Source organism: Gymnoscopelus microlampas (genome assembly GCF_963454915.1).
Source record: "Gymnoscopelus microlampas genome assembly, chromosome: 17".
Classification (NCBI taxonomy): domain Eukaryota; kingdom Metazoa; phylum Chordata; class Actinopteri; order Myctophiformes; family Myctophidae; genus Gymnoscopelus; species Gymnoscopelus microlampas.
The window spans coordinates 11158216-11172383 of record NC_139954.1 but is presented as its reverse complement, the minus strand read 5'-3'; the positions used below and the strand labels follow the sequence as shown (position 1 = coordinate 11172383).

General features: G+C 43.1%; 2 protein-coding genes across 2 annotated transcripts; both read left to right on the top strand.

Annotated features, from left to right (window-relative positions):
• Positions 1 to 2483: 2483 nt before the first annotated feature.
• Positions 2484 to 4634, top strand: LOC311064276 (cullin-2-like; the record flags this gene model as incomplete). Its single annotated transcript, XM_084084110.1, has 1 exon — positions 2484 to 4634. The coding sequence occupies one exon, from the start codon at positions 2484 to 2486 to the stop codon at positions 4632 to 4634; it is 2151 nt and encodes a 716-aa protein (XP_083940236.1).
• Positions 4635 to 10332: 5698 nt separating this feature from the next.
• Positions 10333 to 13352, top strand: LOC311064822 (P2Y purinoceptor 13-like). The gene is made up of 4 exons (XM_084084774.1): positions 10333 to 10423; positions 10909 to 11110; positions 11197 to 11586; positions 12753 to 13352. The coding sequence occupies exons 2-4, from the start codon at positions 10928 to 10930 to the stop codon at positions 13161 to 13163; spliced, it is 984 nt and encodes a 327-aa protein (XP_083940900.1). The 5' UTR covers positions 10333 to 10423; positions 10909 to 10927; the 3' UTR covers positions 13164 to 13352.
• The last annotated feature ends 816 nt before the right edge of the window (positions 13353 to 14168 follow it).

Genomic DNA, 14168 nt, shown 5'->3' with positions numbered 1-14168 from the left:
ATCTTAAAAAGTTACAGTTTTGTACATATGAGGTTTCCACCTGACAGAGATATTGCTTGCCTGTCTGAGACAGACATGAAGACCCTGCCCTCTGGAACATCTCATACCCAGGCTGGTTTACAGTCGAATTCAGCCAGAGCTGAGCTTACTCTGGACTGGTGTTGCAGATGTTACCTGTCAACTCTTGTTATACATGGGTGATGTTGGCCACTATTATTCACAACCTTTTTATTCTTCAGTTCTCGGTGAGTCAATCCATTAAGACCGGGAAAGCATCTGTCAAAATTTTCATTTGTGCAAATATTTGAATATATATTGCTATTTTGCATCATGGGGGGTCCCTGGAACAAAACATTTTGAGATGGGGTCCACGGCCAAATACATATCAAATTGGGGGTCCTTGACATGAAAAAGTTTGAGCACCACTGATATAGAACATGTTTTCCAAAAAACTGTAGAATTTAGAAGACATTTGTAGAAATGTCCCCAGAAGCAAAGATTTGAGTTACAAATGTTTGCTTTAAAAAAAATATATATATATTCAAAGATTTGCAAAAATGTTAATGATTTTTCAACTAGAACCAGGAGACCTGGTACTGCCAGACCCCTAATGGTTGAAATCTGAATGGCCGGACTTCGCATGACGTGTGTGCAGGGGAAAAGAGGGACAGAGGGACAGACAAAGCCTCATGTAGGCCGACCCCCTGGGTCTGGCAAGAATAGCAGATTTACAAGCTGCGACGCGCTACGAGCTTGTAAATCTGCTTGTAGATCTGCTATTTTTGAATAGCCAAAGAAATCTAAAAATGACACTTAACCGGTCTAAATGGGTTTTAATTTAATCTGTTATGAAGGGTGCTTTTGAGCATCCCAGGTCTATAAAGTAAATCCTTGTTTCCTGTTGCATCAGAGGAGAGATGAGGAGAGAGGAAACTAAGGAATGTTTAGAGGAGTGGCACATCGGCAAAGCTGAGCTCTTGAAACTGAACCTTGGAACTTTCCGTCATATAGAACAAGATTAGGCTATCTTTCGTTCTCAACAATATTTGTGCCGTTCAAAGCGCTGACATCAGCATCTAATACGTGCAAAAAAGACAGGACTACGGTAGTTTCTGACAAACATTTTTCAGGATCTGTGCAGACTTGTATCTGTTGTATTAAATACATTAAAAAACAGACTGGCTGTTGAACTGATAATCGGCTGATTCTTTGACCAGATCCGAGAGCCGCTATGAGAAGTAGGTAAAACTGATATGTAATGCTTCAGGCTGTGGAAACCAACTAACTACTGATGAGTTGTATTGATGCTTATCTTTCTGGAAGGAGTTAATGTCTCTCGGGGTTTCGGATGGAACTCCATTAAGCAGGGAGTTCCGTTGCCGTATACGTTTGGCTGCGGCCCTGGTGTCATTATGGTGATGTCAGGTAGTGTCAGGCATATCCATATATGGAGCGGGCTATGTCAGTTATGCCTAAATCTGGGACTATGATGTCAGTCCTGGACGTTTCGGTTATCTCCATACATGGAGTTCCAGGAGGGGTTCTCTGATGTCAGAGCTAGGTATGCCAGGTATCTCGATGGATAGCCGTCTAGGAGAGATTCTATGATGTCAGACTTGGGGAGGTTGATTGTCTCCATCTATGGGGATCTTCATATATGGCAAGGTTAGTAAGTCATTCATCCCCTTTATATAGGTTTCTGGGTATCCTGCCATGCTCCACCTTGCGGTGTTATCCATCTATGGCTAATACTGGCAAATATGCCCTGAATGTTCTTTACACTGGCGTTTCTCAAAATAGAATGTAGTCAGGTCAAACAAGTGAAAACAAGTTTGAGCTCATCAATACTGAGATGCCAAATAGAATATTATGATGGTCTGTGCCCCATATCTATGCTCAAAAACAGAACCATTTTCTGAAAGGCAGGTCTTTTATTATGTCAGTCATTCAGCTATGATGTCAGTATTGTGACAACGCATTATCCACACACTTAGTGCTGTGATGCTGTAGCCGTTCCTATCGATTTGCGCTGACGTTGGGGATTTCCATTGAGCATAAAACAATCTTCTGATTCACCCAGTGGAAATACATTTTGACATCAGTGTGATGTCACGAGCATCCAGCCAAGCACTATATATCTCACCCCTTGAGATGAGATGCAGTCCGCGTAACATCGAGTCTACCACTATCCTTAAGACTAGAACCTTGAATATCATCGACCCAAATACCCAAATACCTCTGCATGGTGCAGGGCTCTTTAGTTCCATACTCATTCTTGATCACCAGGGTTCACATCGCGGTTAAGTTCTTATCGCGGTTAAGACACCACTGCGGCGGGTCCTGCACTTACATAACCAGTAGTGACCTTTCCTTTGAGTAGTCTTTCATATGGTCTTTCAGAGTATTTTAGCTTGGAAACATTAAGGCTTGTCTATTAAAGGGAATTTTATACATCTACAAACACACCTTACACGTCCTTGAAGATGACGGATTTTGACAGGACATGGAAGAAGCTACAGACAACGGTCAACACTGTTCTGATGAGTGACTGTGACAAGTTGGAGAGACCTAAATGGCGAGCTATATGGCATGAGAGCTTGACTGACGTTTATGACTTGTGTGATGTATATGCAAAAGAATTATACAAGGAGACCGAGACGTTTCTGATAAATCATATCTGCCAGTTGTCCAAGGAAGTTGTGGGGTCAAAAGAGGACCCTGAAAGCATGCACCGCAGATACCTGAACAAGCACAACAAGGCCGCTGATCACATGGACAGTCTTTACAAGTATTTCAACAATCACATAGTTGAGATGAAGTCTGACGGCGCCGCCAATCAATTCAAGGAAATAGGACAGTTGACAAAAGAAATGTGGGAAAATATGATGATCAATGCCAGCAATGTCGAAGCTGCCCGGAAGCTGCTTGACACAATCGTAGATAACTATAAAACGAATTCATCCGAATTTAAGAAGCATCTAGACGAGTACAAGAAGTTGTTCAATCCACAGCTTCATGAGGAAATCTTTGAGGGGCCATTTCTGACACAAATGGGAGAGTATTACAAACAGGAAGCCTCCCATCTACTGCAAGAGCCCAACTGTTCACAGTATATGGAAAAGGTTGTTGCATGGTTGAAACGTGAGGAGGAGCGACGTAAGCACCTGCACCACTGCAACAGCCTCCAAGTCAAAGTTAAACACGAATGCGAGCATAGGATGGTGGGCGAACACCTGCAGTACCTCCTCGGGGAGTGTCAGAACATCATCCGGCAAGAAAAGCCAGGCGATATCACCAACATGTCCAACCTACTACAGACCGTGAACAGTGGCTTACCTCACATGACGAAGGAGCTGCAAGACCATATCCACGGTGAGGCCCTCCGAGCCATTACTAACCTCTCTAAGGAAACTATGCCAACCCAGTTTGTTGAGTCCTTGCTGGAGATTCGCAGGAAATTTGATAAGCTTCTGAGCGGGGAACGCCAATTCGTGATTGCACTTGATAAGACTTTGACGTCCGTAGTGAACTACACAGAACCCAATTCCATCTGCAAAGCCCCCGAAATGCTGGCCAAGTACTGTGACAGTCTGCTCAGGAAGCCTGCAAAGGGTATGCCGGAGAACAAGGTGGAGGGCAAACTGGACGACGCTATTATCATATTCAAGTACATTGACGACAAGGATGTCTTTCAGAGGTATTATGCTAGAATGCTAGCAAAGCGGTTCATACATGGCATGTCATTGTCTATGGACTCGGAAGAAGCTGCAATCAGCAGACTAAAGAAAGAGTGTGGTTACGAGTACACAAGTAAGCTCCACAGAATTTATACGGACAGAACCATGAGTGACGGCCTCAACAACAACTTCAACAACTACATCAAGGAGCAGAGTTTCGTTGACCTTGGCATCAGCTTCCAAATCTATGTATTTCAGGCAGGAGCCTGGCCCCTCTCACAAGTCCCCTCCCACACCTTTGCCATCCCTCAGGAGCTAGAAAACACCGTACAGATGTTTGAGTCATTCTATTGTGGGCAATTCAATGGTAGAAAGTTGAACTGGCTGCACCCTCTATGCACAGGTGAGGTCAAGATAAACTGCCTGTCCAAGGCCTACACGGTTGTGGTGAACACATACCAAATGGCTGTGCTGCTGGCCTTCAACAACAACCAAGCGGTGACCTACAAGGAGCTGCAGGTCGCTACCCAGCTGAATGAGAGGGAGCTGCAGAAGAACATCAAGTCCCTGCTGGACATGAAGTTGCTCAACCACGACTCGCAAAAGGGGGAAATGGAAGCCGATTCCCCATATTCATTAAATATGGGCTTCACCAGTAATAGGACAAAGGTCAGGGTCGCGCCATCGATGCAGAAAGATGCGCCACAGGAGATGGAGCAGACAAGGAGGTCCATAGATGCGGACCGCAAAATGTATTTACAAGCCACAATAGTGAGACTCATGAAGACCCGCAGGGTACTGCTGCACAACACCCTAATCCAAGAGGTCATCAACCAGTCCAAAGCCAGATTCAACCCCAGCATCAGCATGATCAAGAAGTGCATCGAAGTGCTCATCAGCAATGAGTACATCGAGCGAAGCAAGAGCTCGGCAGACCATTACAACTATTTGGCATGAAAAAAAGAAAGGCCAGGAGTGTACACAGATATCCACCCTTTGACCGACTGGGTGGCCTGTTTGAAATAAAAAAATCACACCTGTGTGAAGGTAGCGGCGCCTTTGATATATTTTGTCATAGATATGTGTTTCTACTAGAGAAACAATATTAAAAGGCTTCCAGTGGCACTAAATAGTGCCATTGGAAGCGAATCACCAAATGCATTCCAAGGTAAGTGGCAAAAACTGATCTGTCATAGCTGATAGAGTGGGTACCTAAAAAATAAACTTTAGGTACCCACTCTATCAGCTTCTATCTTCGTAGCTTTTTGTAGCAGATATACCTTTAGGTATAGAGCGGATATTAGCCCTCTATACCTGGCTTTTGCGTCAACGTTCTGATTGGTCAGGCTCGCCAAGGTTCTGATTGGTCAGGTCCGTCAACGTTCTGATTGGTCACTATTCATGACATCACTATGTTACTATTCATGACATCACTATGATGTCATGAATAGTGACCAATCAGAACGTTGACGGACCTGACCAATCAGAACCTTGGCGAGCCTGACCAATCAGAACGTTGACGGACCTGACCAATCAGAACCTTGGCGAGCCTGACCAATCAGAACGTTGACGGACCTGACCAATCAGAACCTTGGCGAGCCTGACCAATCAGAACGTTGACGGACCTGACCAATCAGAACCTTGGCGAACCTGACCAATCAGAACGTTGACGGACCTGACCAATCAGAACCTTGGCGAGCCTGACCAATCAGAACGTTGACGGACCTGACCAATCAGAACCTTGGCGAGCCTGACCAATCAGAACGTTGACGCAAAAGCCAGGTATAGAGGGCTAATATCCGCTCTATACCTAAAGGTATAGAGCGGCTAGCGCCGCTAAAAAGACAAGACAACAACAAACGAATGAAGAAAAGACTCGTACTTAGTTTTGGACTGCTGTTGTCTGGCGTGCTGCAGTCGGTGGACCGTCGCAGGACTGTCTCTTGCATTTCTGGAAAGCAGGTTTATGGAAAAGGTCGCAGAGTCACTTTGACAACCTTACCTTCCTTGGCCTACTGGCACCGTGCACAAGACAAAATGGCGTTGATCGGCCCAGTGGTTTGAGAGATTAGCCGCAGACACACACAGATAATAGGGGAGAAAACATACTGCCTTCAGGCAGTGTTGCATTGCTGAATCGGAAAGTGGTTGCACTCTATTTTAATGACGTGACGCACACGTCGCTTAACACCTACACTAGGTCACACAATGGACAATTGATATGCATCTAGGCTCATTCCTATGTTAATTCATCTGGTGTGAGTCGGGAGCCTTTGTAAACTTTGTTGAGGTGTGAATTTAAAGTTGTTTTAAATCTATGCATGTGCCTGCGCGTGCTCCTGTTCAAATAGGTTCTTGCACGGCGTGCAAGGCCGTCCCATGAGCAATGCAACCCTGCCTTCAGGCCTGGTCTAGATATGATCACAAGACGGGGTCTTAATACCTCCATATTTGGGAAGATTCGCAGCCCAAGTTTAAAATTAAAGGGCGCTTTGGTGGTGCAAAGTACAGTACCTGTTCGCTGCACATACTCCTGCTGGCTGGGGTGGCACCTGTCAGCGAGGAATGTTGAACAGGAGGACTAGAATGAAGGCACTACGGCCTCCCAGTGTGGGCTCCTCACTGGCAGGTGAGCGAGGCAGCAAGTGTAGATTTCTACAGCAGTGACAACACAGACATGTCTGCGGAGGGGGTTAATTGGCTAGAATACATTTGGGAGAAAAAAGGGGTAAAATGGCTACTATAAATAAATTAAAGTTTAAAAAAGTTTCATATTTCAAAAAGTATAAGACAGAGAAAGAATTGGGCAGCCTCTTTCTGCAGTGTGCACAAGAAATGTGGTGCTGAATGAGATTAGCCCTGGACACACAGACAGCACAGGTCCCTCTTCTATATGGCTCGGGTCCCTTCATTGCCATACCTTAAAAAACAATATTCACAATTATGTGAAAAATACTCAGGGATTTACTTTCTTGGTCCACTGGCAGCATGCACAGGAAATGTGGCACTGATCGGCCCAGTTCTTTGCGAGATTAGCCTTGGACACTTGGACACACAAATGATGGCTTTCAGGTGGCTCGCTTCCTAAGAGCCATACCATAACATCTATATTCCAGCCCACTCCAGGAATGCTAGTAATAATTGACACTACTTTATTTAACAGATTTTGCTATTAATTTAATCTGTTAATACACTGGCTCTCAGCGTCGGTTCCAGCGACCACGAAGGGTCCAAATGAATCCTAACGGGTCTGTAACTCTGAGTGTGAACAAATTGAACCAAATGGACTCTTACAGGTCCATTTGGTTCCATCTGTTCACTCTCAGAGTTGAATAATTATTGAGAATTTTACAATGTAGAGTTGAGGTCTCAGAGGTAAACATTGGCAGAAAATAGGGGTCCTTGAAATTCAAAAGGTGGAGAATCGCTGTTAATACATCGCGGCGCGTTGTGAGCTTGTAGATCAGCTATTTTTGCTGGTTTTGTGACACTGCTGTATGAAAGTATAAAAGTGGGTATCAGCCGAGGACGAGGGAGTCTATCTCTGTTACAATTTGCTGGACCCCTGGGAGATGGATTGCTGAGGTGGAGCACAACACCTACCATCAGCTCCCAGTACAAGCTGTGCTACTCATATGCTACAGTATATACTGTAGTTCTCATGTCTTACTAAATAAAGTACATCAGTACGGTATGTATAGGGATTAAGTGACTATGACATCAAAGTCAAGGGGCCAATCCCAGATTACTTTTCAGCCTAATTATAAAAAAAAAAAACCAGACCACAGGAAATCCACTGAATGTTCAAAGTTCAGGTTTTTTGGGTGTAATTGAGGTCATAAACCCCCTCAAAAAACATTAAAAAAATGAATACCATAGAACCTTTAATCAAAACAATAATAATAAAATAACCAAATAAAGACAATAATTTATGGTTGCAGCCTTACCTTGAACACTTATACAGTGTACACACGTCCCTCCAGGCCTCTCCCCTCCACCAGTCTAATCCGCATTCCTGCTTGCATGAATAAGCCTTGAAGTGGAACTGGGGGGGATCATTCTGTGGGGACATTACTGACTTTCGAAGGTGTGGTAAGATACTGTGATTTGCAAAGCATTACGAGACTGTAAAGGAACTGCTTAAAAGGGTCCATTTGGACCCCTGGTGGACCCCTGGTGGTCCCCGGACTTGACATTGTACTCCAACAGTCATGCAACAGGGTCCCCCGAGGGATGACGCTTTAATGACGATTAAAGGGATAGTTAACCAAAAAAATATTTTTTTTTTTTTCTATCGATTAGCCAATAATTTGATGACCAGGGGGACGGTAGGCAGTGGTTCCGGTACGAGACACAAAGGAGACTCTTTGTGTCTCCTACCAGAACCGCTGCCGGTCATCAAATGATTGGCTTTTATTAGGAATGGGACAAAAACAAAAAAATATCCATGAATTGAAGTCTCCATGGGGTGACTAATCGATAGGAAAAAAAAGTCATTTTGGGGGTGAACTATCCCTTTAAGCCGATAACCTGAGTGGGTGTTTTCACCATAGGCCTATCTCTACAGCTGAGGCAGAAAGTTTGTTGGGGTTATTGAAATGGCTCTGTTTGTTATTACTGAAACAGACACAAGGTTCATCAATGTTTTAAATACAGTGTATGTGTGGTGTGTATTGCGCATGCTGCTGTGTTACCCAAACCATCTGAAGTTCAGTGCTTTGATTAACGCCAAAATGAGGTTCTTAAACCTTAAGGATCATAAATGTGTGCAGGAAAGAAGGTACTTTATACCTCATCGCAGGAGGCGGTTGCCTGCCAAAAAGAACAGATCTACAAGCTAACGTCGTAGAGATCAGCTCATCACTGAAAGCCCAAATGCATATCAATGAAACATCCCCCTTTTCCCCACACATGTTTTGTGTGTTGTCACTGCTGTTGTATCCTACTGACTCACCTGCCAGTAAGGAGCCCCCTCCGGGAGGACGCAGTGCCTTTGTCCTAGAACTCCCGTGCAACACTCCCTGCTGACAGGTGCCGCACCAGCCCGCATAGGAATACGTCTTCCATCCCCTGAACACAAGCCAATTGTGTTCATATAGACACTCAACAAAGCCAGATGCACCACGGTGGATTTGAACTCACAACTCCAAGCGCCACCCGAGCGCCTACGCATCCGTTGGCCTTGTGCGTCAATGAGCGTGCTGTCCGAGTTGACAAGCCATAGTGGACGTTTATCACCTGAAACAAAACTGTGCCTACCTGCCTTGTTGAGTTAACAAAAACAAGCGCTCCTCCTCCCCAAACCCTCTGGGGGTAAAATATAGCTACCTGTCCAGGTTCGCTTCACCGTTTGCCACTGTATTTCAGCGACCAACCCTAAATATGACCTATGGTGTGAACAGAAAGAGGACTGAGTTCCCATTAGAGCCAAATGTACTGACAATGTGAATGCAAAAAGTACTGAGTATGGTAAAGGACTGTATAATAGTGGCCAATGCTGCTCCTTACACCGAACAGTGTCAACCCCAGCCCTCCATTTTCAGTAGATGGGCTCAATTGCAGAGTCGTACATCATAGATGCATAATGTCATATACTAGGTGACTGACGTGTGACGTCGCAGACTGGCCGTATGGAAGCCATGCCGCTATAATACTCTGCCTGGTTATTTTGTCCACACTATTGAGGAAGTTCTATGTACAAACTGCATGCAATGTTTCCACAGCTCTATTATTATAAGTTAATTAAATGCATTCAAAAGATACTCTCATAACTTCTTATTACCGGTATTGCAATAACCACTACTGTACCTTTCAAAACCTGATTCATATCAAGGACATAAAATACACATAAGACAAGACAGGGTCTAACGGTGTGTCTTCCATGTGGATCTCTGACTTCCTGTGCTCAGTCTCTGCCTCCTACAGAGCCACGCCATAAAAACCTCAGCGGTTTCACATCAAAAAACATAATCTCCACCTGACAGCCTTTCAGTCTGGTGGAGATAATTAGGCAGTGGTGGAAAAAGTACTGAAATTCTTTACTTAAAGTAAAAGTATCAATACTGCGATGTTGAAATACTACGTTAAGTAAAAGTCCGGAATTACAAATTGACTTGAGTAAAAGTACAAAGGTAATGGCATCAAAATGTACTTAAAGTACCAAAAGTAAAAGTACTAATTGTGCAGAATGTCCCATTTCAAGTTTTCAAACGTATACAAATCTTTTAAAAATAGCAGATCTGAGCTTGTAGATTGGCTATTTTCAAAAAGCCAAAGTTTAATTAGGGTTAATGTATGTTTTGTAATAATAATCAAAATTTACAAAGTAACTAGTAACTAAAGTTTTCAAATAATTGTAGGGGAGAAAAAGTACAATATTTGGATCCGAGATGTAGTGGAGTAGAAGTAAAAGTATTGGAAAGTGTAAATACTCAAGTAAAGTACAAATACCTCAACATTTTACTTAAGTACAGTACTTGAGTAAATGTACTTAGTTACTTTACACCACTGTAATTAGGCTTCCTCTTATACATGCAGATAAGAGAGGAAGTGATCAGTTTTGTCTGACCACTTTGTCCTGTTAGTGCACACAAAAGCCTATTTGATTCTGCTAATGAGCAACCTGAGTGAAGCAAACAGAAGTGTCACTCTGCTACGTTGGTATTACCCCGTCCTGTTCTCTTTGACTTAGTTGCAGCTAGTATACGTTACAACACTGATTCTCAACGTCGGTTCAGGTCCAAAAGGTAGAGTCTTATTAACATTTTATTACTGTAAATATGTTAAAATGTTGCCTCAATTTTAAAAGGTTGTTTCACTGCAAACAGGTATTTATTGTAAATAGTCCATCCTAAAAGGTGGACATTTTATAATATTTTGGTCCAAAAGACAAAACAAATACAGCAACCAATACCCAAGACTGATGAGTCAGCTTACAAAGTACAACTCTTTATTGTCGGAAAACATGTATCCATCCATCATGAATTTACAGATTTTTCACTCACGCTGTAAATTAATTCCTCTCTATTTTATTGTTGTTTATTTTAATGTTGTTTTATGCTTTTGCTTTTCTTTTTGCTTTGTTAAATTAGTACTTTTTCTGTAATTGTATTATTGCGCTGTAAAGCACCTTGAGCTGCATTTCATGTCATGAAAGGTGATATACAAAAAAAGTTTATTATTATTATTTCCTTTTCTTTTTTATCACTATGAACCCCTTTCCACTCTCAAGGTGGACCAAGGCTGTGAAGATGAACACCACAACATCCAATCAGTCCATGAAGTGTGATCTATATTCCAGTGTGACCACTGTGGTTTTACCCTGTCTATATACGATCCTCTTCCTAGTGGCGCTGGCACTGAACAGCCTGGCTGCATGGATCTTCTACAACATCCCCACTACCTCCACATTAAGGGTCTATCTAAAAAATTTGGTAAGTGAAGGGATTTGTGCTGGAAATATTTGTGTCAGTGCAAATTAAACAAACCAGTGATAAATGATATGATTCTTCACCAATAGGTGGTGGCTGACATGCTTATGACACTGACCATCCCTGTGAGAGTGCTAAGTGAGGCGGGTGTGGACTCCTGGCGCCTGCGTGTCTTCTATTGTCGATACTCGGCCATGCTGTTCTACCTCTCCATGTACATGAGCATTTTTTTTCTGGGCCTCATAAGCCTGGACCGCTACATGAAGATAGTCCGGCCGTTCAGGAAATATGCTCTGCAGAAGGTCAGGGTTGGTCAGGTGCTGAGTGCAACTGTCTGGGTGGTTTTGTCATCTCTAGTGCTGCCAAACACCATCCTGACTGACAAGAAACCACAGCTCGCTGGAGACAAACTGATGTGTACCTCCCTGAAGAGTGAATCTGGTCTGAACTGGTATAAGGTATCCAGTTACTCCTGTCAGGTAACACATACACATTTTACACTGTAATTGTCTAAATCATAGGTCTTCGACAGGGGCTCTGGGACCCTTAGGGAGTCCTCAGAGTTACTACAAGGGGGGCCACCAAATGTATGTGTGATAGAAACATTATTAACATGACTCCAGTATATTATTAGTGAAGATAATGTAAAGATAATAACCCTACAGTGAATATGGTGAGCTAGCTTTGAAAGTCTCATCAGGTTGCATAGAAAGAAAGAAAGAAAGAAAGAAAGAAAGGTTTAACATGCAACCATTTTATACAATTATGCAGTGGGGTCCCTGCTTTGGCTGTCTCTCAGCTAAGGAGTCCTTGACCTGAAAAACATTGAAAACCCCTGGTCTAAATGCAACTGATATACTGTATTATTGTTTGCAACATTATAGCAGGGGGAAGAAAGCCTTGATACTTTTAATGCAGGGGTGCACAAACCTTTTCATCAGGGACCCTATCAGTCCCTGCTTGTCACGACCCAAACCAATATTTATTCATAAAATGTAATTGTCAATTAATTGTATGACTGCTGACAACCATGTTTTTAACAGTTAAAAGCTTAAGAAAAGTATTTGTGTACTGAGAGAAGTTAAGTGATAAAAGTGATTTAAAAACATTCACATGGTGACAGCAGCCAAGCTGTGGGCATACAATGACTAATTCAGGACACTGATGGACACTTTGTGGACATTTTGTGAAAACATTGATGGATAAAGGCAGCAATGTGTGGGACAGAAAGCGTCGATGGACAAACGGCTGTAGTACTCTATGTGTCTGACAGAGATTACATATTACTTTTGAAATTCTTGTAATAAGTAATGGTTTTACAATAAGTGCATTACTTTTTATATCACAACAAGGCAAGCAGCCGATGGCCTCGCATGTCGACAAGTGTGCCATCCATGTTAGCAAGCCGTGGTGTACGGAATAGCCCACCTGTTTCAAAATTGGACACAGTACTTGACATTTGAGGGATTGCTAGCTAGATACTTAATGTAAACAGATTGGCTGGCATGTCACTTCCACCCAGCCAACTGCAGGACTTAACGCACACTGACTATTCTCTGGGGTTGGCCATTCTCAGGACTCTGCAAAGCTGCAGCTGGACTCCACTCATGCTTTGTTATGCTTTTTATTGATGTATTGTGTCCAGGTGGTGTTCTGGGGCACACTGGCTCTGATGGTGGTCTGCTATACCTTCATCAGCAGGACGGTGTATGAGTCATACAACGCCTCCAAGAGCAGCTCTGAAGCGACCAGTCGCAGAACCAAAGCAAAGGTCTTTGTGGTGGTAGCAGTGTTTTTCATCTGCTTCGCCCCCTTCCACTTTGTCCTTGTTCCCTACACGCTGACCCAATCCCAAAGCACAGATGACGGCTGCAGAGCAGAGAATGGCCTCTACATCGCCAAGGAGACCACCTTGTGGCTGTCGACTACAAACGTTTGTCTGGATCCGCTCATCTACATATTCCTGTGTAAGATCTTCCGGAGACAACTGATGGCCACGCTCAGAAGCAAAGCCCCCCCACAAGTCACCATGGACGCACATCTTCAACCCAGCTAGAGATGTCACAGTGAGTGACATAGGAATAGTCAAAGTGTAGTTGTAAAGGCTCAGATGTTCGTCATTATGGTTTATACAATTTTGAGCACCATCATTTGTGTGTGGACTTGGATGCCAGACAGCATAACAGGAAGATAGATTTAAAGGTGCAATATGTGACTTTTATTTTTAGGCATGTATACAAACTTTATTTTTAGCGGCGCTAGCCGCTCTATACCTTTAGGTATAGAACGGATCCTGCTCTATACCTGACTTTGTCCGTGTGCGTCAACGTTCTGATTGGTCTGGTGCGTACGTCAACAAAGTGATTGGTCAAGCTTCACGTGACACGTGGCTTCACACAGGGTGTGATTTTTAAATATAGAAACAGAGCCTACAGGTGGATGCCAGTGTAAATTCCCCCTAGCATCATATTTAGACACCCACGCTAGTTAAATACACTTATAGAGATATACCACAGCATCACACACCTACAATAATAGTCATCTAGACATACTAGATAACCACATCAACATCGCACACCAAAAAAACTAAAAGGGAAGTCAAGATTAAAACTTCAAGAATGTTTTCTTTCCTCTCTTCCTCCCTCTCTACAGAACTGTTGGCTTTTATATGAGTGTTTTCTGTATTAATGTGTTAAAGAAAGCATGCTGTAGTGTACCTACTGTATAAAGTACAAGGTTATGAATGGTCGCAAACAAGCCAAAACATTTATTGAATTGGCTTTAGTGACATAAATGTACCTACCTTTGTTGGTGAAAAGGAATCAGACACACAAGACCACATTTGTAAATTTCCAAGATATTTTATTGTTTTCATTAAAAGAGAAAATAAATAAACGCTCACACACTGAGGGCTCCAATGCGACAGATGCTTTATTGCACCAAAGAAAGCTGACGTTTCGAGCAAAACGCTCTTCCCAGTCTGAGGGGTGACAGCGTTTATTTATTTTCTCTGTACACTGTTCGTCGCTCAGCACCTGCCCAAGTTTGGGTTGGGGATGTG